The following is a 22024-nucleotide window of genomic DNA, read 5'->3' on the forward strand; positions in this document are numbered from 1 at the left end:
CATAGAGACGTACAGCATAGCAACAGACCCTTCGGTCCAACTCGTCCATGCTGACCAGATATCCCAACCTTGTCTAGCCCCACTTGCTGGCACCTGGCCCATGTCCCTTTAAACTCTTCCTATTCAAAAACCCATCCAGATACCTTAAGTGTTGCAATTGTACCAGTCTCCACCACTTCCTCTAATAGCTCATTCCATATACACACCACCCTCTGAGTGAAAAAGTTGCTCCTTAGGTCTCTTTTATATCTTTCCACACTCACCCTAAACTTACGCTCTCTAGTTCTGAACTCGCTCACTCCAGGGAAAAGACCTTGTCTATTTACATTATCCATGCCCTCATGACTTTATAAACCTCTATAAAGGTCACCCCTCAGTCTCCAATGCTCCAAGGAAAACAGCCTATTCAACCTTTCCCTTTAGCTCAATCCTCAAACCCTGACAACATCCTTGTAAATCTTTTCTGAACCCTTTCAAGTTGCACAGCATCTTTCCGATAGGAAGGAGACCAGAACTGCAAGCAATATTCCAAAAGTGGCCTAACCAGTGTCCTGTACAGCCGCAATATGACCTCCCAACCCTTGTACTCAATACTCTGAACAATAAAGGAAAGCATGCCAACTGCTTTCTTCACTACCCTATCTACCTGTGACTATTTTTAAGGAGCTATGAACACGCACTCCAAGGTCTCTTTGTTCAGCAACACTCATCTCGAAGAAAACTAGGGTTGTAATGATAGGGAATTTTAACTTTCCAAACTGGGACTGTCATCATGCTAAGGGGTTAGATGGAGAGGAATGTGTTAAGTGTATTCAAGAAAATTTTCTGACTCAATATGCGGATGCACCTACAAAAGGAGGAGCAAAACATAATCTTCCAGGGAGGGAGGGATCAGTAGTATGATGGTAAATAAAAAGGAAAGCAGCAGGTTAGCATGTGTGCAAGAGGTTTAACTACATGGCAGACTATGAAAGAAGTAAAAAGGAAGGATAACTCAGGAGATACTGTTAATTGAGATGTTGGAATTCATAAAGAGGGTACAATAAGTAACAAGTGCACCTTACTTGAATGCTCATAGCATTCATAACAAGATAGATCAGTTAATGGCACAAATCATCACAAATGAATATGATTTAGTAGCCATTATGGAGACATGGTTGCAGGATGGTCACAACTGGGAATTAAATAGCCAGGGGTTTCCGACTATTAGGAAAGACAGGCGGGAAGGTACAGGAGGTGATATAGTGCTGATCTTTCAGGATAGCATCAGAGTGGTGGTGAGAGATGACATTGGTTCTGTGGAGAATAAGGTTAAATCCATTTGGGTGGAAATTAGGAATTCAAAAAAGAAAATGTGACTGATAGTCTATAGACCACCAAATAATAATATCACATTGGGGCAGAGAATAAACAAAGAAATAACTAATGCCTGTAAAAATGGTACGACAATCATCTTGGGGGATTTTAACCTACGTATCAATTGGTCGAAACAGGTCGATTAGAGTAACCTTGAGGAAGAGTTCAATGAATGTGTCCGCGATAAATTTCTTAAACAGTATATAATGGAACTGATGATGGAGCAAGCTAGATCTGATCCTGTGTAATGAGACAGGAATAATTAATGATGTCATTGTTCAGGATCTTCTTAGAAGGAGCGATCACAGTATGGTTGAATTTAAAACACAGATGGAAAGTGCAAAGAGAAAATCCAATACCAGGGCCCTGTGCTTAAACGAAGGAGACTACAATAGGATGAGGGAGGAGTTAGCTAAAGTAGATTGGAAGCAAAGACTTTATGGTGGGACAGTTGATGATCAATGGAGGTTTCTCAAAGCAATTTTTCAAAGTGCTCAGCCAAAGTGTGTACTGGAGAAAAAAATGGACTGGAGGAAAAGTGGTAATCTGCCATGGGTGTCTAAGGAAATAAGTGAGGCTATCAAATTGAAAGAGAAGGCATTCATAGTGACCAAGATCAGCAAGAAACTAGAAGACTGGAAAGCTTTAAGGGTCAACAGAAAGCCACAAAAAAGCGATAAAGTAAAATAGATTATGAGAATAAACTAGCTCAGAATGTAAAGACAGACAAAAGTCTCTATATAGAGAAACACAAGTTTCTATAAATATATAAAATGAAAATTAATGGTTAAAGTAAACAATGGTTCTTTAGAAGATGAGAAGAGGGATTTAGTAATAGGTTTTGAGGAAATGGCCGAGGTATTGAACATGTATTTTGTGTCGGTCTTCACAGTGGAGGACACAAATAACATGCCAGTAATTGCAGAACTGGAAATAATCATTATCACGAAAGTGGTAGCATTGGGCAAGCTAACAGAGCGAAGGGTAGACAAATCCCCTGGCCCTGATGGAATGCACCCCAGGGCACTAAAAGACATGGCGGGAGAAATAGCAAATGCAGTTGTCATTTTTCAAAATTCACTGGACTCTGGAGCAGTTCCAGCAGATTAGAAAACAACGAATGTGATGCCACTGTTAATAAAAGGAGGTACACAAACATGGGGACTCATAGACCAGTTAGCTAAACTTCTGCGGTGAGGAAAATGCTTGAGTCTATTATCAAGAGAGAAATAACAAGGGATCTAGATAGAAATTGTCCTGTTGGGCAAACGCAGCATGGGTTCTTAAAAGGCATGGATTGCTTAACTAATCTGTTGGAATTTTATGAGGGCATTATGCGCAAGGTGAATGATGGGGACCCAGTAGATGTGGTGTATCTGGATTTGCAAAGAGCATTCAGCAAGGTGCTGCACAAAAAGTTGCTGCATAAGATAAAGATGTAAGGCATTACAGGTAAAGTACCAGCATTGATAGAGGATTGGTTAACTAACAGGAAGCAAAGAGCAATTATTAGATTAGAATACTTTGTGTGGAAACAGGCCCTTCAGCCCAACAAGTCCATGCAGACCTTCCGAAGGGCAACCCACCCAGACCCATTCCCCTACATTTACCCCTTCACCGAACACTACGGACAATTTAGCACGGCCAATTCACCTAACCTGCACATTTTTGGACTGTGGGAGGAAACCCATGCAGACATGGGGAGAATGTGCAAACTCCACACAGACAGTTGCCTGAGGCAGGACTGAACCCGGGTCTCTGACGCTATGAGGCAGCAGGGCTAACCACTGTGCCACCCCATAATAAATGAGTGTTTTTCAGGTTGACAATCAGTGTCTAGTGGTGTGCCTCAGGGATCAGTGTTGGGACTGCAGCTGTTCACAATTTACATAGATGATTTGGAGTTGGGGACCACGTGTAATGTATCAAAGTTTGCGGATGACACTAAGATGAGTGGAAGAGCAAAGAGTGCAAAGGACTCAAAGCTTGCTAAGGGACATAGATAGTTTAAGTGGGCAAAGGTCTAGCAGATGGAGTATAATGTTATTAAATGTGAAGTCCTCCATTCTGGTAAAAAGGATTATTACTTGAATGAAAAAAATTGCACACTACACTGCTATGCAGAGGGATCTGGGTATCCTTGTACATGAATTATAGAAGGTTGGTCTGCAGTGCAACAGATAATTAAGAAGGCAAATGGAATTTTACCCTTTATTGCTTAGGGGATTGAGTTTATAAGCAGGAAGATTATGTTGCAGCTGCATAAGATGCTGAGGTCACATCTGGAGGAATGCAAGCAGTTTTGGGCTCCTTACTTAAAAAAGATGTACTAGCACTTGAGAGGCGCAAAACAGGTACACAATGTTGATTCCGGAGTTGAGGGGGTTGGCTTATGAGGAGAGACTGAGTAGACTGGGATTGTATTTATTGGAATTTTGAAGAAATGGGGGGGAATCTTATAGACACAAATAGAATTATGAAGGGAATAGATAAGATAAAAGTGGAGAGGATGTTTCCACAGGCAGATGAAACTAGGACAAGAGGGCATAGCCTCAAAATTACGGGGAACAATTTAGGACTGAATTGAGAATGAACATCTTCACCCAGAGGGTTGTGAATCTATATAATTCCCTGCCCAGTAAAGTAATTGAGGTTTCCTCAGTAAATGCTTTCAAAGCTAGGATACATAACTTTTTGGATAGTAAAGGAAATAAGGGTTATGGTGAGAGGATGGCAAATGGAGCTAAGGCCACGAGAAGATCAGCTATGATCTTACTAAATGTCACAGCAGGCTCCAAGGGCCAGATGGCCTATTCCTGCTCCCAATTCTTATGTTCCCTTGGAAAATAAGGCAAGGCAAGTGACTGCGATGTCAAGGAGGGAGCTCTTTTGGCCCAGTCACCATAATTCTATTAGTTCTAAAATAGTCATGGTAAGTGATCGACCTGAACTAAAAGTTCAAGTCCTAGATTGGAGGAAGGCCAATTTTGATGATATTATGCAAGAAATCTCAAAGGTTGATTGGGAGAGGCTATTCGCAGGTAAAGGGGTGGTTTAAAAGTGGGAAGCCTTCAAGAATAAGCTAATGAGAGTTCAGAGAAAATTATGTTTCCGTTAGTGAGAAGGGAAAGGCTAGTAGGGGTAGGAAATGCTGAATGATGACAGAAATTGAGGCTCTGTCAAGAAAACTCAAGAAAAAGATGTAGGCCAATGTCAGGTATAGACAGCTGGGACTGAATGAATCCCTTGAGGAGTATAAAAGAGTAAGTGTATACTAGAGGAAATCAAAGAGCAAAAAGTGGACATGAGATAGCTTTGGCAAATAGGGTTAAGGAGAATCCAAAGAGATTCTACAAATACATTAAAGGCAAAGGAAGCAACAGGGTCCCTCAAAGATCAACAAGGCCATCTATGCATAGAACCACAGGGGATAGATAGGATACCAAAGAATAATTCTCTTCAGTATTTACTGTGGTGGCAGCCATGGAAGCTACTAGGGAAATAAATAAACAGTGATATCCTGAAAAGTGTCCATATTACAGAAGAGGAGATGCTGGATATCTTAAAATGCATAATGGCGGATAAAACCCTAGGACCTGCTCAGGTGAATCCCAGAACTTTGTGGAAAATGAGGGAACAGATTGCTTGGCCCCTTCTTGAGATATCTGCATCATTGATAGCCACAGGTGAAGTGCTGGAAGAGTAGAGATTGGCTAACGTGGTGACATTATTTAAGAAATGTGAGAGGGAAAAACCAGAGAACTATAGACCAGTGAGCCTAACATCAGTGGTGGGTAAGTTGTTTGAGGGGATTCTGAGAGCCAGGATTTATATGCACTTGGAAAGGCAAGGACTGATTAGGCACAGACAGCATAGATTTTGCATGGGAAATTGTGTCTCACTATCAAATATAGAACATAGAACAGTAGACCACAGTACAGGCCCTTCGGCCTTGGTGTTGTGCTGACCTTTTATCCTACTCTAAGATCAAATTAACCTACATACCCTTCATTGTACTATCTTCCATGTGCCTATCTAAGAGTCACTTAAATATCCCTAATGTATTTGATTCTACTACCACTGCACAGTGCAGTCCACGCACCCACGACTCTTTGTGTAAAGAACCTACCTCTGACATCTCCCCTAAATCTTCTCCAATGACCTTGAAATTATACCCCCTCATGATAGACATTTCCACCATGGGAAAAACTCTCTGGTTTTCAATCTGTCTATGCCTCTCATCATCTTGTACACCTCTATCAAGTCACCTCTCATCCTTCTTCCCTCCAATGAGAAAAGCCTTAGCTCCCTCAACCTTTCTTCATAAGACATGCCCTCCAGTCCAGGCAGTATCCTGGTAAATATCCTCTTTACCCTCTCTAAAGCTTCCACATCCTTCCTATAATGAGGTGACCAGAACTGAACACAATATTACAAGTGTGATCTAAGCAGGGCTCTTTCGAGCTGCAGCATAACCTTGTGACTCTTAAACACAATCCCCCTGCTAATGAAAGCCAACATACCATATACCTCTTAACAACCCTGTCAACTTGGGTGGCAACTTTGAGGAATCTATCGACATGGAACCCAAGATCCCTCTGTTCCTCCACACCGCCAAGAATCCTGACTTTAACCCTGTATTCTGCATCTTTTTTCCAGGTCGAACTCCATCTGCCACTTAAGTTCTGCCTCCTTCAATGTCCCATTGCAACCTGTAACAGCCCTCTACATTATCCACAACTCCACCAACCTTCGGGTCATTGACAAACTTACTAACCCACTAATGTGATTTGAGCTTTTCGAAGCAGTGACAAAGATGACTGATGAAGGCAGAGTGGTAGACATTGTCTATATGGATTTCAATAAGGCATTTGACAAGGTTCCGCACGGTAGATTAGCAAAATTAGATCAAATGGAATCCATGGGAGTTGGCCAAGATAGGAGGAGACAAAGGGTGATGGAGAGTGTTGTTTTCTCACTGGAGGTGTGTGACTAGCGGTGTGCCACAGGTATCGTTAATTACATAAATGATTTGGATATGAAGATAGGGGGTATGATTAGTAAGTTTGCAGATGGTACCAAACTTGATGTATTGGACAGTGCTAAAGTGTGATAGGGTGGAGGTGGTGGTGTTTGGCATGCTTGCCTTCATTGGTCAGTACAGTGAAGAAAGGAGTCAAGATTAAAGTGGCACTGAAAAAGCACAGCAGATCAGGCAGCATCTAAGGAGCAGGAAAAATCAATGTTTCAGGCAAAAGGCCTTCATCAGGAATTGGTGGTTCCTCTCAATATCTACATTTTGAACATTGTAAATTTTCATAACTTAATGTATCATTCATCACTTCCAATTTATTTTTACCTTTTCTATATACACCGATGGGCACTGAGCAATGACTTAATCTGTCCATCATTACATTTATGCTATGTTTACTTATCAAATACTACAAGGTATTAAATCATATCAATGTGCAAAAATTGAAAACAAAAGCATACACAGTTGGAGTCGCTTTTCAGAGGTTGTGACAAATTTTATTTTGCAGTTGGCTTATATTCTGCCTTACTCAAGTGCTCAATGCCTACACTCAAGACAAAAATCAAAAATTAATTGCATCTTTTTCTGGTATCTTTCCCATCCACCCTCATGGTAAATGAGCTCATCTTGTCCAAGACAGCAATCTCTTATTCCCTCAATTCCATTCTCACGAAATTGCTAATCACTAAAGTTTCACTCCTATCTCCTATGACTGCTCACACATGTCTTTATGCATAAATAGTTGCAAAAGTAGATTTCTTCAGATTATATTATATTAAGAATTATATTTTAAGTAATACGGGAATCCTACCTGTATGAGTATGTAAATCAGCTAGAGACTGATGCTTCCAAAAGTTGATGGCAGACCTTTCTCGGCACTGTAGTCTATTTAATCTCTCTGCTAGCCCTCCCCTGTAGGAACAAAATATCTTAAGTCAGCTTTATCCTAAATGTTGGAAATTTCAATCTTAGATTTAGACCTGCTGTGTTCTACAACTGAGTGCTAACATTCTCATAGTATAGGTAACAAGAAGCAAAGATTCATCAATGACACATTCATCTATTGTGTGCATGCAAATAAAAAGTGTCAGCCAACATAAGTCTGGGCAGTGACAGGCCCACCATGTTCTGAGTGAAAACATTCCTCATCTCTCCACGAATTCTTTCAGGAAACAACTAATGGCTATGTCTCTTGCTCACTGAACACTTTGTAACAGAAATAAGTCACAATTTAAGATCCTCACGTCATATAACAAAATTCAACTTCCCCTATCCTCAACTGTTTCAAAGAAAATATTGTTAGCCAGGTCAATCTTTGCTCACAGTAAAGTTCTCCATTCCTGGTAAAATCCTCACAAAACTTCTCTATGTCCTTTTTAGTGCAATTATACTGTTGCCATATTTAAAATGACCAAAGAGGCACACAGTACTTTGGCCTCAATCTATCCGGTGTTTTCTAAGGATGGATTTTACAGCAGCTTCACCAGGCATGTTTTCAGAGGGTGTGTGGCCGATGGGCTGAGGAGTGGCAGATGGAGTTACTACATTTTGACAGGGAAAATCAGGATAGGACTTGTACATTTAATGGTTAAGTCCTGTGGATTGTTGTCAAACAAAGAGACCTTGAAGTGCAGGTTCATAGTTCCTTGAAAGTGGATTCACAGGTAAACAGGATAGTGAAGAAGTCCCTTTGACATCTTTCTCTTCTCACCTAAAATTATGCCCTCTAGTTTTGAAATCACCGTTCTTAGAAAAAAAGACCTTTGCTATTCACCTTATCTGTGCCTCTCGTGATTTTATAAACCTCCAGAAGGTCACTATTCATCCTCCTACTCCAGAGAAAAAAGTCCCAGCCATCCAGTCTCTCCTTACAACTCAAACTCTCCACTCCCAGTAACATCGTTGTAAGTCTTTTCTACACCCTCTCCAATTTAATAATGTCCTTCTTATAGCAGGGTGACCAGAACTATATACAGTATATTACTCCAAAGGTGCCTCACCAACGTCCTGTACAGTCTCAATGTGATGTCCCAACTCCTATACTCAATGCTCTGACCAATGAAGGCAAGCATACCAAATGCCTTCTTCAGCACCTTGTCCACCTGCAGTGCCACTTTCAAGGAACCTGAACCTCTTGGTCTCTCTATTGACATCCAGCAGCTTGCATACTCCCAGAATAATGCTTAGACACCATCATGACCATTCCCAGGCATTTTCTATCCCACCTAAGGCGAGGTTGGACAGAGATATTCAGACAGCACATTAACAAATGAAATTTAATTCCAAAAAAAAATGAGGTGATGCACTGGGAGGGCTAACAAGGCAAGGAACTAGAAATAGGACCCTAAGAAATACAGAGAATCAGAGGGACCTTGATTTGCATGTCCACAGATCCTTGAACATAAAAGAACTCCTCTAGATTCCACCCTTCTGGAGGAGGGTCATTGGACTTGAAAAATTTAAGTGTCAAGTACATAATTAATGTCTGAAGTCAGATGGTGGCTAGACCAGGATAGAAGATTTCCTTCTCTAAAGGACATTGGTGAACCAGCACTTTACCTCCCTCAAGGAAACTAGCTACAATTAATAAATTCATATTCCACCAACTGTTTGGTGGGGTTTGTACCAGTGTCCCCAGGACATTAACCAGTCTGTTTCTCACAACGGATGCTGCTAGAGCAACAGAATTGCCCCAACAATTTCTGTTTTTGTGTGTTCAACCAAGGTGTTTGTCGGCTGGAGCAATCCAACTACAAGGAGAGATAGGCTGGGCTGTTTGCCTTAGAGAAGAAAGAGTATGAAGGGAGATATGATTGATTTGTACAAAGCTCTGAGCAGCGTAGACAGGGTAGCTAGGGAGAAATTTTTACACTTAGTAGTAGCTCAATAACCAGGGGTACCATTTTAAGCTAAGAAGCAGGAGCTTTAACGGAAACATTAGGAAGAAATTCTTCAAACCAGAGAATCGTGAGTATCTGGAACTCATTGAATGAAAGGGTGCTAGAGCAGAGGTGCCTCAACACATTTAAGTGAGCACTTGAAATGCAGCAACATGCAAGGCTATAGGCGGAGTACTGGAAAATAAGATTTGAATAGATGGATGTTTTACGACTGCCATGGACACAATGAGCCAAACAGTCTCTTTCTGTGCTGTAAAAATTCTATGACTCTAATTGCCCTGGAGTTCTCACAATTGATTCCAGACAAGAGATCAATCACTTGCTGCAAAGCTCCTGCTGATTACCATCTCCTGACTGATTCCCCCTGCCCTCAGCTGAATTCACCTCAATATTGAACACCACTTCAAAGAAGCATTGAAGGTAACATGAACACAGAATCTACTCTGGATGGAGAACTTCAATGTTTATCATGAAGAGTGACTTGACAGAACCACTACTGACCGAGTTGGTAGAGTACTAAAGGACATAGCTACTAGACGGTGTCTATGGCATATGGGGAGCAAATAAAAGGGAAAAACCTACTTTACTTAATCCTCAACCAATCTACCTGTCACAGGTGCATCAGTCCACAAAAGTACTGGTAGAATATTGTTTTGACGAAGTCCCATTTTTGTGCACACCCATATTACACTATATGGCACTACCATTGTACTTAATGGGATAAATTGCAAACATATTTAGTAACACAACTATAGATATCCATGGGCACAGTAAGTCAAAAGAAACAGGAAAATCATATTCAACCATATTGTGTGATCTCATGTTGCAGCATAAAGCAGACAACAGCTACATGCACAAGTAATCTTATCAACTCTTGCAATATGTTCTTGTGGATATTGCAACTCATGCAGACTGAACATCATGAATAACCCTACCATTCAACAGTCAATTCTAGCTACTTTTGTGATACCTGCTGAACGTCATACATGACAAGTGAGATCCCAAAATGAAGTTTATTTGATAAATGTATTGCAAAACAATTTTATAATATTTTTGAATCTGTCATATAATATTTTCTTCTGACTGAAAATAAAGGATAATTGGGCAGGGGAGACAAATCTGAAAAAATTTTCTTTTACATCCCTGCCACAGTTTAAAGCCATAATGTTATTCTACTGCAGTGTGACACAAAATATGACTGTAATGCAATAACCTCTCTAGAACTGTAGTTTTTCTTAGAAACATAAGAAACACAATGGTCAGACATGTTTTGTAACTTGAAAATCTGATTTTGGGTCTTTCTACAAGCTTGCAATGGAAGCATCTTTGCTCTGACAATAAGAACACAGGTTATCCATATTACTATTTTACGTTCACAGGAAAAAAAATAAACTATATAACAGACTGCAAACCTAATTCTCGAAGTCAATTAAGCCAACTTAAGTAGACAAAATAGAGCCCCTCATGCTATTCCTACCAATCAAATGCTTTATGTCTCCCTTCAAATAACAAGCAGAACAGTCACACATAAGTACTATGTTTTCTGATCCTACCATTCAACAGTCAATTCTAGCTACTTTTGTGTTACCTGCTGAAAGTCATACATGACAAGTGAGATCCCAGAATGAAGTTTATTTGATAAAGCACAATCTTAATCTTTCTTTTTGTCTACTGCAGAGATCAGTTAGAAGAGGCCGCCAATATACTTTTAAAAATGGAACACAAAAAAACACATGATCTACCTCACATTATGGAAGAACTACTGGAATAATTACAAACATCAAAAAGAATCATTCATCCCTCAGCCAAGCAATAGCGTTATAGTCATTCAAACCTAGTAAAGAGTAATCTCTTTCTCTAGACTAAACCCTTTCGCTAAATGGGCACAGCTACAATCAGTTCTCTTTTCATAAATTTCTGTTGTAGAAGCACAATGTTATTTTATAGAGATAACATATCTCCCAAAAACTTTTTAAACAGGCTAACTCAGCAAACATATGAGTTAGAAGAAAGTGAGGACTGCAGATGCTGGAGATCAAAGTTGAGAATGTGGTGCGAGAAAAGCACAGCAGGTCAACATTCCGGACATAAGTCCTTCATCAGATTCCTGATGAAAGACTTATGCCCGAAATGTCAATTCTCCTGCTCTTCGGATGCCGTCTGACTTGCTGCGTTTTCCAGCACCACACTCTCGAAACATGAGTTAACATGGGTTACTTAAACTCATATCTTCAACATTCTTCTGAGATGTAGTCTTTGCTGACACCTCCAAGGCCTTTTGCTTTTGGAGTTTCCTTCCTACTGACTTCTTAGCTTCTCAGAATTTCCCTCCAGCCCAGAAAACAAATAAAAGCATAAACATCTTTTTTGCTGTATGAACCTGTTTCTGGCTCCCTCTCCTCTTATCTCCCCAGGTGTCTTGCTGGTCATGTAGCTGTTTCAAATTATTGCTCAAAATCAATTTCAGACCTTCAAAGAATTGAAAACTAAATTTCATTTTTCTTCCACTTTCGAACAGAAGCTCACAAACAACAATAATACATTATAAAGTTTCATCATACTACATGCTTCAACATTAAAAGTCAGAAACGCATGAAATATAAGATGGATTGGTCAGCTTTTAAAAGGAGGAGATGATTAAACTCGAGAATGCCCTATTATCAAAAGTCAGTTCTCGGGTTTTGTTTGGATGACATGAAGTCACCAATATTCTCTCTGAAACTATATAGAAATAGAAGTTGCTCACCTAAAATAGTTAGATCATCATGCTCTCAATCCAACAAGTACCTGTCTGTCTGAGTTATCCTCAGATGGGGGCAGATGCAAGAGATGTCAAATTTATTACAGATAACACTTGTGGTTTGGGTTATTGATAACCTGTGTCAAAAAGTTTTAGTTCACAATTTAATATGATGCAGCAAGTTCCAAGTAAATAGTACCAGTCCTATAAATGGGTTCTGACTGACATCCGTAAACCTTAAAAATTTTCTTTTAAAAAATCCTCGACAAAGACCATTTTTGATTCACCCTCAAACCTGCAAGAAAATAAATCGTGACTTTTGCACCCTTTTTGGTAACTTCTGAACTTACCATTGCTGCAAAGTAAGTTTTGTGTACTAAGCTTTTTTGCTTTGTAATTTATTGAATTGCATTGATTTGCAGCCCAAGACAGATCCAACTGTATTTTCAGTTTAATTCGTTCTATTCATACATCATAAACATCTGCATTCAAAACTGTCAGATATTTGGAATGGCAGTTTTTTTTTAACTGGGTTATCAGCTTTTAGTAATATATAGTTAGCTCAAGTTTATGAAATCTCATTTACTTTTACTAAGAATGTATATCAAAATAATCTTCAATAACCAGGGAGGGGATACAGATTGAAAGTAATTGGTATTAGAGAGGAGTTGGGAATTAATTTTAACATCCAGAAGGGTCTGGAACTCACTTTTTTGAAACACTGTTAGGCACAGAAACCCTCACTATATTTACAAGGAGACAATTTGAGAGCTGGAATGTAGGATTTTACTGGATAGCTACTCTTTCAGTCAACATAAACACAGAGGAGTGAATTACTTCCTTCTGCGCCTTGAATGCCAATTATTCTATCCTCCTATAAAAATACGGAGTGCAAAAGTGAACTATACTTGGTACAAATGAAATTTATTCCAGAAGAGAGTCCATTGTGATAATTATCAGGATATTTAGTCTAGCCAGAGGTCCAATATTTCCCAGAAATATGTTATGAAGTCATAAAATAGCTGAAGCAATATTTCAGAAGTAAAATAACAAGAGAAAATTAATCCTAATTGATTAATCTCCCATATTTGTACTGTCAAATAAAAATGTACAACATGGCATACTAGCTAACCTCATCAATTTCTTTCTCTTTTTGGCAGAATCTTCTGGAGTTTTGAATTGTTTTCTCTTTTGCTTGTCAGGCGTCTGTAGAAATGATTGTGCACTTTTCAACCAGTTGCTTGCTGATCGCATGGTCCTGCCATGTTCTGATCCACAATTAGGTATAGGTGGTGATGCAGAAGTAGATGGAATGGACTTTGTGCACCACTCACGTTCTTTTGTGCTTTCATTATCAGATGAAAACTCCAAAATATCTTCGGCTGTCTAAAACAAGATAAATGCAAGTTATTTTCACAGTGGTATGTTTTAAATGCATATACACTCTCATTAAGGGGAGGTACAGGTTGAAGAAACTAATCAATTACAATTGGGAAGGAATCAAAAGTTTCCAGAGCTGAAACAATGCACAGATTCTTGCCATTATCAATCATTCATCTGCAGACTTCCATTTAATTGCTGCTTGTTTCACATATTTATGAGAATATTCTTCCATAATTATTATATCCTAAAGCATTTTATTAATATTTTAATCACTTCATTCAGATGTGCTATGATACAGGTGGAACATGAACCTGAACCTTTTAGCACAGAGGAAGGGATATTACCACTGCTCCACATGAGCACAGAGTATTTTAATATACATACCTACAATGCATACTACAAGATTGGTACAGAACTGTGTGCAGTTAATGCACTGGGAAAAAATGGTTAACCCTGCCACATTTTACAGTACAATATTAGATCTAAGTGGACTTTGTCCTTTGTGAATTTCACAACATGTTGCTGGAGGAAGTTGTCGCAGAAGTATTCTGGCTTTGTCAATTTGATTGGTCACGTATGCAAGGAGATTAAACTCCTCTGTAGCTAGCATTTCACAGTACCCTTGGTCAAAATATCCAAATATTTCATACTGCAAGCTCTATCCAATGACCTTACACCTACTCCAACCAGAATTTTCTGACCGCTGGTTATTGCTAATCTCCAAATATAGTGATTTTACTTCTTGATCTTCAAAATTAAAATTCTTTCTCACTTCTATCCTGATATAATCCTTTATTATCAAAGCTGCTTGTCTTTTCAAAACATTATGAATCCTGGAAGGTGTATTTCACAACTTCAGTCACTTTATAAAAATAAAAGTGATCACACCTAAAATCATTCATCTCCATTTGTGCTATAGTTCATCTACCTTATTGTGAGTGGTTCACGCATTCAGATTAAAGGTCTGTAACTGTTTCTGTAATGTTTGCATGTACATTATTTGTTGATAGGTTATTAATATTAAACTCTACATCCCTTCCTAGCCTACTCAGCTTGTCTTTACTCCAATTACCAAGAATCAATGGAGTCTTTACTTTTCTCTTCACACATTTTCATTCAGCTGAACCCTCACAATAGCCAGCCACCTCTCTTCTGCACCTAAATTCCTTATAGTTAATACAGTCCTTATCCACAGTCCGGATAATTCACAGAAACACGATACCAGTCTGGTTTAAGTGAAGCCCATCCCAAAGGAAAAACTCCACCTTTCCTCACTACTGGTCACAGTGCATAACAAATCAAAATCCCTCTTCCTACGTCACTGGGTCACTTATTAGTTTTCTTATCTGCTTGATCCTATCGTCAATAGCGTACCCTTGCAGATAAGAATGACTTCTTCCGCTCTCAGGGTAAGTCTGTAGGTTGCTGTACAAACCTATGCGGTTACCAAAGGCTCTGTCACATTGGGGCACGTGGTGGACGAGGGAAGGAGTAGATGGGACATTGTTGCGGCAGCACACTTCTATTAATGTTTTCACCTGGCTTCCATTTATTCCCTGATGTTAAGTCTCAAGATGTTCTATGCCTTCCCAGATGCATCTCCTGCACTTTGGACAGTCTTGGGTCAGTGATTCCTGGGCGTCTTTCGGAATGCTGCACTTCACCAGTTGAGGGTATGCTTAAGTGCTTCCTCTGTCCTCTTCGGGTTCAATCTGCTAGTTTCGAAGCTGGGAATACAGCACACACTTGGGGAGTCCCTTGTTGGTCATGCGGATAATGTGCCAAACCCATTGTAGCCAATCAAGGGTGGTCACTGCCTTGATGCTGGGGACGTTGGCCTAGTCGAGGATGTCGTGTTGGTGAGTCTTTCTTCCCAGATTTCCAGGATCTTGCGCAGGCAGCATTGGTAGAACTGTTCCAGTGCCTGGAAGTGTATGCAATAAATAGTCCACTTCTCAGAGCCATCTAGGGAGGTGGCAACTACCAGCACTGTAAACCACGACCTTGGTGTCAGATCTGATATTGGTGTCCTCAAACATCCTTTTCCTCAGGAAGACAAACGCTACACTAGCACACTATGGGTAGTGCTGGATCTCTTCAACAATAGCTGCTTGGCGGACAGGATACTTCTGAGATATTGGAAGTGGTCAATGATCTCGAAGGCCTCCCTGTGGACCTTGAAGATCGAGGGTTTGCTCCACAATGCAAGACCAGCTGGTGGAGGACCTTTGTCTTGCATATGCGTAGGGTGATACCCATGCTTTCATATGTCTCCGTAAAGATGTCGATGATGGTCTGGAGTATGTCCTCTGAGATTGCACATACACAAGCATCATCTGCATACTACAACTCGATGACACTGGCTGGGGTGACTTTGGTTTTGGCTTGAAGGTGGCAGAGGTTGAATACTTTCCCACAGGTTCTGTCTGGTAGCTTCACTCCAGCAGGGAGCTTATTGATGATGAGGTAAAGAATTGCAGCAAGTAGAGTCAGAGAGTCATAGAGATGTACAGCATGGAAACAGACCCTTCGGTCCAACCCGTCCATGCCCACCAGATATACCAAACCAATCTAGTCCCATCTGCCAGCACCTGGCCCATATCCCTCCAAACCTTTCCTATTCATATACCCATCCAAATGCCTTTTAAATGTTGCAATTGTACCAGCCTCCACCACATCCTCTGGCAGTGCATTCCATACACATACCACCCTCTGCATGAAAAAGTTGCACCTTAGTCTCTTTTATATCTTTTCCCTCTCATCCTAAACCTATGCCCTCTAGTTCTGGACTCCCCGGTCCCAGGGAAAAGACTTTGTCTATTTATCCAATCCATGCCCCTCATAATTTTGAAAACCTCTATAAGGTCACCTCACAGCCTCCAACGCTAGAGGGAAAACAGCCCCAGCCTCTTCAACCTTTCCCTATAGCTCAAATCCTACAACCCTGGCAACATCCTTGTAAACCTTTTCTGAACCCTTTCAAGTTTCACAACATCTTTCCGATAGGAAGGAGACCAGAATTGCACACAATATTCCAACAGTGGTCTAACCAATGTCCTGTACAGCCGCAACATGACCTCCCAACTCCTGTACTCAATACTCTGACCAATAAACAAAAACATACCAAAAGCCTTCTTCACTATCCTATCTACCTGCAACTCCACTTTCAAGGAGCTATGAACCTGCACTCCAAGGTCTCTTTGTTCAGCAACACAACAGTATTGGGACAGTGACACAGCCCTGCTGGACACCGGTTCGAATGGGAATGGGTCAATGATAATTACTAAAACTTCCATGGTGTCATGGATCGGGCGAAGGATTGTGGCAAACATCATGATGCAATCAAAGCAGAGAAGGATGCTCCCTAATGCTTTCTGATTCACAATGGCTATGGCCTTGGTAAGGTCAAAGAAGGCCCCGTACAGGGGTAGGTTCTTTACTTTGAATTTCTCTCGCAGCTGTTAAATGGTGAAAATCATGTCCGCTGTGCCCCTCTGTGGCGAAAAGTCATACAGAGAGGCTGAGAGAGGTTCCTCAATTACAAAGAGGAGACGATTGAGGAGGAGCTTCACAATGACCTTTCCAGTGATCAACAGCAGAGAGTTCCCCTGTAATTACCATAGTCGGACTTGTTCCCTTCTTTGAAAATACTCATAACTGTGGCATCTTTCAGCTCTTCTAGGATGCTCTCCTCCTTCCAGATAAGGCAAACAAGGGCAAGTAGCTGCAGAAGGAGCTCTTTGCCTTCGTGCTTCAATGCCTCAGCAGGGATTCCATCTGCTCCAGCAGCCTTGTTATTCTTAAGCTGGCAGATGGCCTTGTCTACTTTGTCCAAGGTGTGAAAGATTGTTCTGAGGTACAATCCAGAGATTACTACTGAAGACATGCATTTTATTTGGGACCATAATATACAAATACGTAAACATACAAATTAGAAGTAGACCAGTCAACCTCCTAGCCTGTCATTCAATAAGACTGCAGCAAATTGGATGGCAGCCTCAAGTCTGTATTTCTAAATACCCTAATAACTGTGACTCCCTTGTCAGTAAAAATCTACCTTCCCCTGCCTAATAAGTATTCACTGCGCTCCAGTGAATTGAGTTTCAATTCCTCAAAGAAATCTATAAATAAAAAGTCTATGTCCCTTATTTCTAGTCTCACACATGAAGAGAATCATCTTTAGGATCCATTCTGTCAATTTCCTTCAGGATCTTCTTTGGTTTAATAAGATCCTTCTCATCCAGTTAAACTTCATGTATACAGATTCAGCCTATCCAATTTTTCCTTGTAAAATAACAATCCTCTAATCAAACAAAACACAACAGAACTGTTTCTATCATATTTACCGCCTTTCATTAAGGAAAAAAAAATTGTGGACAGTATTCTAGGTGTATTCTCACCAATACTTCACACCTGTAGCAAAACATTACTACTTTTATAGTTAATTCCGCTTGCAATACAATATTCCATTTGACCTTTTCATCACTTGCTGTACCTACAAACATTTTTGTGATTCATACACCATAAATCCCAGATCCCTCTGTACTTCAAAGTTTAAAATCTCTACCCATTTAGATTATATACTGGTTTTCTATTCTTCTTGACAAAGTGGGCAAGTTCACAGTTATCCATATTACACTGCATCTGCAAAATTTTTGTCCTCTCACTTAATCTATAATAAATACTTTGCAAACTCGTTATGTCCTCCTTATGATCCATATTTTGTATCATCAGCAAATTTAGCAGCCATACACTCAGTCCTATCATCCTAAATATTACTGGGATGTGCGCCAGCATTTACTGCATATTTCTAACTACCCTCGAGAGCATGGTGGCAAGATGTGTTGTTGAATAACTGTATTCCATTTGCTATAGGTATACTCAAAATTTCATTAAGGAGGGAATTCCAGGATCTTGGCCTAGCAACACAAAGAGTAACGATATATTTCCAAGTCAGCATGGTGAATAACTTGGAAGGGATCTAGCAGGTGGTGGTGTTCCCACATATCTGCTATTCTTATTCTTCTAAATCATAGTAACAGTGAGTTTGTAAGAAGCCTGCTGAATTGCTGCAGTCAATCTTGCAGATGGTACGCAATGTTGCTCCTGCTCTTTGCAAATATTTAAAGCAAAATCCAAATGAAGCAACGGTAATGTGAGAAAACAGCGAGTAATTTGGGTATAGCATGGACTGCTCAAAAATATGTGGAGGCTGGCCCAATTGCAGCATTCAAGAGGACAGTGGATGATTATTTGGTCAGAAATTGTGCTCAGGGATATGAGAAAAGGCAGGAGATTGGTACACAGTTATAGAAGGGATGCAGACACAATGGGCCTCTTTCTGAGTTGTAACAAATTCTCTAATTCGCTATCAGCGGTGGAGTAAGTGAGTGTCTGTGAATGCAGTGTTAATAAAGCCAACTGCTTTGTCCTAAATAGTACCAAATTCATTCGGTGTTGTTGCAGTTGTGCTCATCCAGGCAAGTGGGGAACATTTCATTATGTTCCTGACTTGTGCTTTGTAGGTGGTAAAGATTGGGGAGTGAGCTGAGCAATGCAGAATTTCAAGCCTCTGAACTGTTCTTGTAGCCATTGTAATTTTTTGATCAATGGTAATTGCCAAGAAGTATTTAGTAATGGTGATGCCATTGAATGTCATGGTTCAAGGTTAGATTTTCTTTTATTAGATATGGTCATTGCCAAAAATTTGTATGGCATAAGTGTTACTTCCTAACTGTCAGCTCAAGCCTGGATATTATCTTTCCGTATGGACACGGTCTCATTCAGTTTCAGAAAAGTTTCAAATGGTGCTAAGCTTTGTGTAATTAAACATCTACATTTCTGACCTTATTATGGAGAAAAGCTCATTGAGGAGCAGCTTAAGAACTCTTGCAGAGATGCCCTGAACCAGAGTTGAATGACTTCAACAACTTGAATCATCTTCCTTTGTTAGGTAGGCCTCCAATCAATAGATTCCCAGTATGTTTAGTTTATCAACTGTTCTTTATGCCACATTCAGTAAAACACAGCCTTCACATCAAAGGCAATCTCTCTCACCTTAGCTCTGGAAGTCAATTCTTTTGCCAAGACTAACAAATGCTGTAAGGAACCAGAGTTAACTTGGCAGAACCCAAACTCAGCCGTAGTGAGCAGGTCGAGAGTGTAGTGTTGGAAAGATGCAGCAGGTCAGGCAGCATCCATGAAGCAGGAGAATCGACATTTCAGGCATAAGCTCTTCATCAGGAATGAGGTTTGCGGGCCAGGGAGCTGAGGGCTGAGAGATAAATGGGAGGGGGGTTGGGTTGGTGGGGGGAAGGTAGCTGAGAATGCAATAGGTAGATGAAGGTGGGGGTGAAGGTGATAGGTCGGAGGGAAGGGTGGAGCAGATAGGTGGCAAAGATGATGGACATGTCAAGAGGGCAGTGCTGAGTAGGGAGCTTAGGATTGGAATAATGTGGGGGAAGGGAAATGAGGAAACTGGCGAAATCCACATTAATCCCATGTGGTTGTAGGGTCCCAGGAGGAAGATGAGGTGTTCTTCCTACAGGCGCCGGGTGGTAAGGGTTTGGCAATGGAGGCGGCCCAGGACCTGCATGTCCTTGGCAGAGAGGGAGGGGGAATTGAAGTGTTCAGCCAGAGGGTGGTGGGTTTAGTTGGTGCAGGTGTCCCAGAGATGTTCTCTGAAACAATCCGCAATTTATCGTTCTGTCTTCCTGATGTAGAGGAGACCATATTGGGTGCAACGGTTACAGCAGATGACACTGATGAAGGTACAGGTAAATTTCTGTTGGATGTGGAAAGATCCGGGATGACTAATTCCACCTTCGGAAATCCCAGATGTCCTCCTCTACAAAGATTGCAATTTCCCCTCTCGCCTGGTCCCCGATGACCTCCACCGAATCTTCTCCACTTCTCACAGCTCTCCCAATGAACCCCATCCCTCCCAACGCAACAAGAACACATACCCCCGAGCCCACAACTTCCACCCAGCAACCTCCAAACACATTGCATCATCCTCCGTCATTTCTGCCACCTACAAACAGACCCCATCACCAGGAACATATTTCCCTCCCACCCCTATCAGCTTTCAGGAGAGACCATTTGCTCCGTGGTTCCCTCGTCAGATCTACTCCCCCCCCCCCCCCCCACCCCACCCCGCCAGCCCACACTCCACTCGTAGCATCTTCGCCTGCCACCACAGGAAGTACAAAACCTATGCCCACACCTCGCCCCCGTCCAAAGCCCCAAAGGATCCTTCCACATCAGATAAAAATTTACCTGTATCTCCGCAAATGTTATCTACTGTAGCTCCTCAGATGCTGCCTGACCTGCTGCATCTTTCCAGCACTGCAGTCTTGACTCTGATCTCCAGCATCTGCAGTTCTCATTTTTTCCCATTAGTGAGCAGGTGATTGCTAAGCAAATAAACTTGATACACTGATGATAGTTTATTGAGTATGATCTGAGAGAACCTAATGGGACAGTAATTAGCCAGGTTGCATTTGTTTAGCATTCCATGTACAGGACATCCATGCATTGAGCAATTTTCTATACTGTCAGTCAAATGTTGCACTGAAACAGTTTGCCTATGGGTACTGCAATGCCTGGATCACAAGTCTTCAGTACAATTGCCAGGACGTTGTCAGGGCCCATAGTCTTTGCAGCTTACAATGACTTCAGCAATTTCCTGATATCAAATGGAATGAACTAATGGCTGACGTCTGACAATAGTGATCGTGGAGACTTCCAGAGGAGGCTGAAACAGATCATCCGCTCTGCATTCTAGCTGAAGATTGTCACAAATGTTTCAGCCCAATCTATTGTGCTGAGGTGCAGGGGTTCCCCATTTTGAAGTGAGGGATACCTGTGATGCCTCACATGAGCTATTGAACTGTCTACCACCATTCTGAACTGGATGTGTTAGGACAGCAGAGTTTAGATCTGAACCATTGGTTGTGGAAATGCCCAGCTGTCACTGCTGGTTAAGTTGTTTGACATATAAGTAGTTCCATGCTGTAGTGTCACCAGGTCAATACCTTATTTTTAAGATTTGTCCAATGCTGCTCTTCAAATACCCTCCTGCACTTTTCACTGAGCTAAGGTTGATTTCCTTGCTTGATGGTAATGATATCACAGGGAAATGTCAGCACATGAAGGAAGCAGATTGTGTTCAAGTACAATTTTGCTGCTGCTGACAGGCACAACACTACACGGATGCCTAGTTTTGATTTTCTGGGCCTGTTTGAAATCCATCCCAATTAGCATGGTGGTAGTACCATATAATGCGATAGAGGACAATCACAATAGGAAGACGACAGGGTTTTGTTCCAGAAGGACTGGATGATGGTCACACACCTACTATACTCATGGACAGATGTATCTGTGGGAGGCATATCACTGAGTATAAAATCAAGTGTATATTTACCTCTTGTTGGTTACTTCACCACCTGTCGCAGGTTATAGAGTCATAGAGACATAGAGATGTACAGCACGGAAGGCTATAGGATTTGACAAGCTCAGCCAGTAGTGGTGCTGCAAGGCCATGTTTGATGATGGATAGTGAAGTACCCCACCCAAATATTCTGTGCCTTGCCACCTCCAAGTGATCTTCAG

At 41.0% G+C, this 22024-nt stretch overlaps 1 protein-coding gene across 8 annotated transcripts in view; it reads right to left on the minus strand.

Annotated features, from left to right (window-relative positions):
* The window catches only part of spidr (scaffold protein involved in DNA repair), a 261755-nt gene that overhangs the window by 170384 nt on the left and 69347 nt on the right, over window positions 1-22024 (minus strand). For 7 of the 8 annotated variants that reach the window (XM_060823482.1, XM_060823487.1, XM_060823481.1 and 4 more), the window contains 2 exons: window positions 13161-13414; window positions 7200-7300 (listed from right to left, as the gene is read on the minus strand). In XM_060823482.1, coding sequence (XP_060679465.1) covers window positions 7200-7300; window positions 13161-13414 — 355 coding nt within the window. The remainder of the gene's footprint in view (window positions 1-7199; window positions 7301-13160; window positions 13415-22024) is intronic. The other variant, XM_060823492.1, reaches the window with a different exon arrangement.

Source organism: Hemiscyllium ocellatum, chromosome 4 (assembly GCF_020745735.1).
Source record: "Hemiscyllium ocellatum isolate sHemOce1 chromosome 4, sHemOce1.pat.X.cur, whole genome shotgun sequence".
NCBI lineage: Eukaryota > Metazoa > Chordata > Chondrichthyes > Orectolobiformes > Hemiscylliidae > Hemiscyllium > Hemiscyllium ocellatum.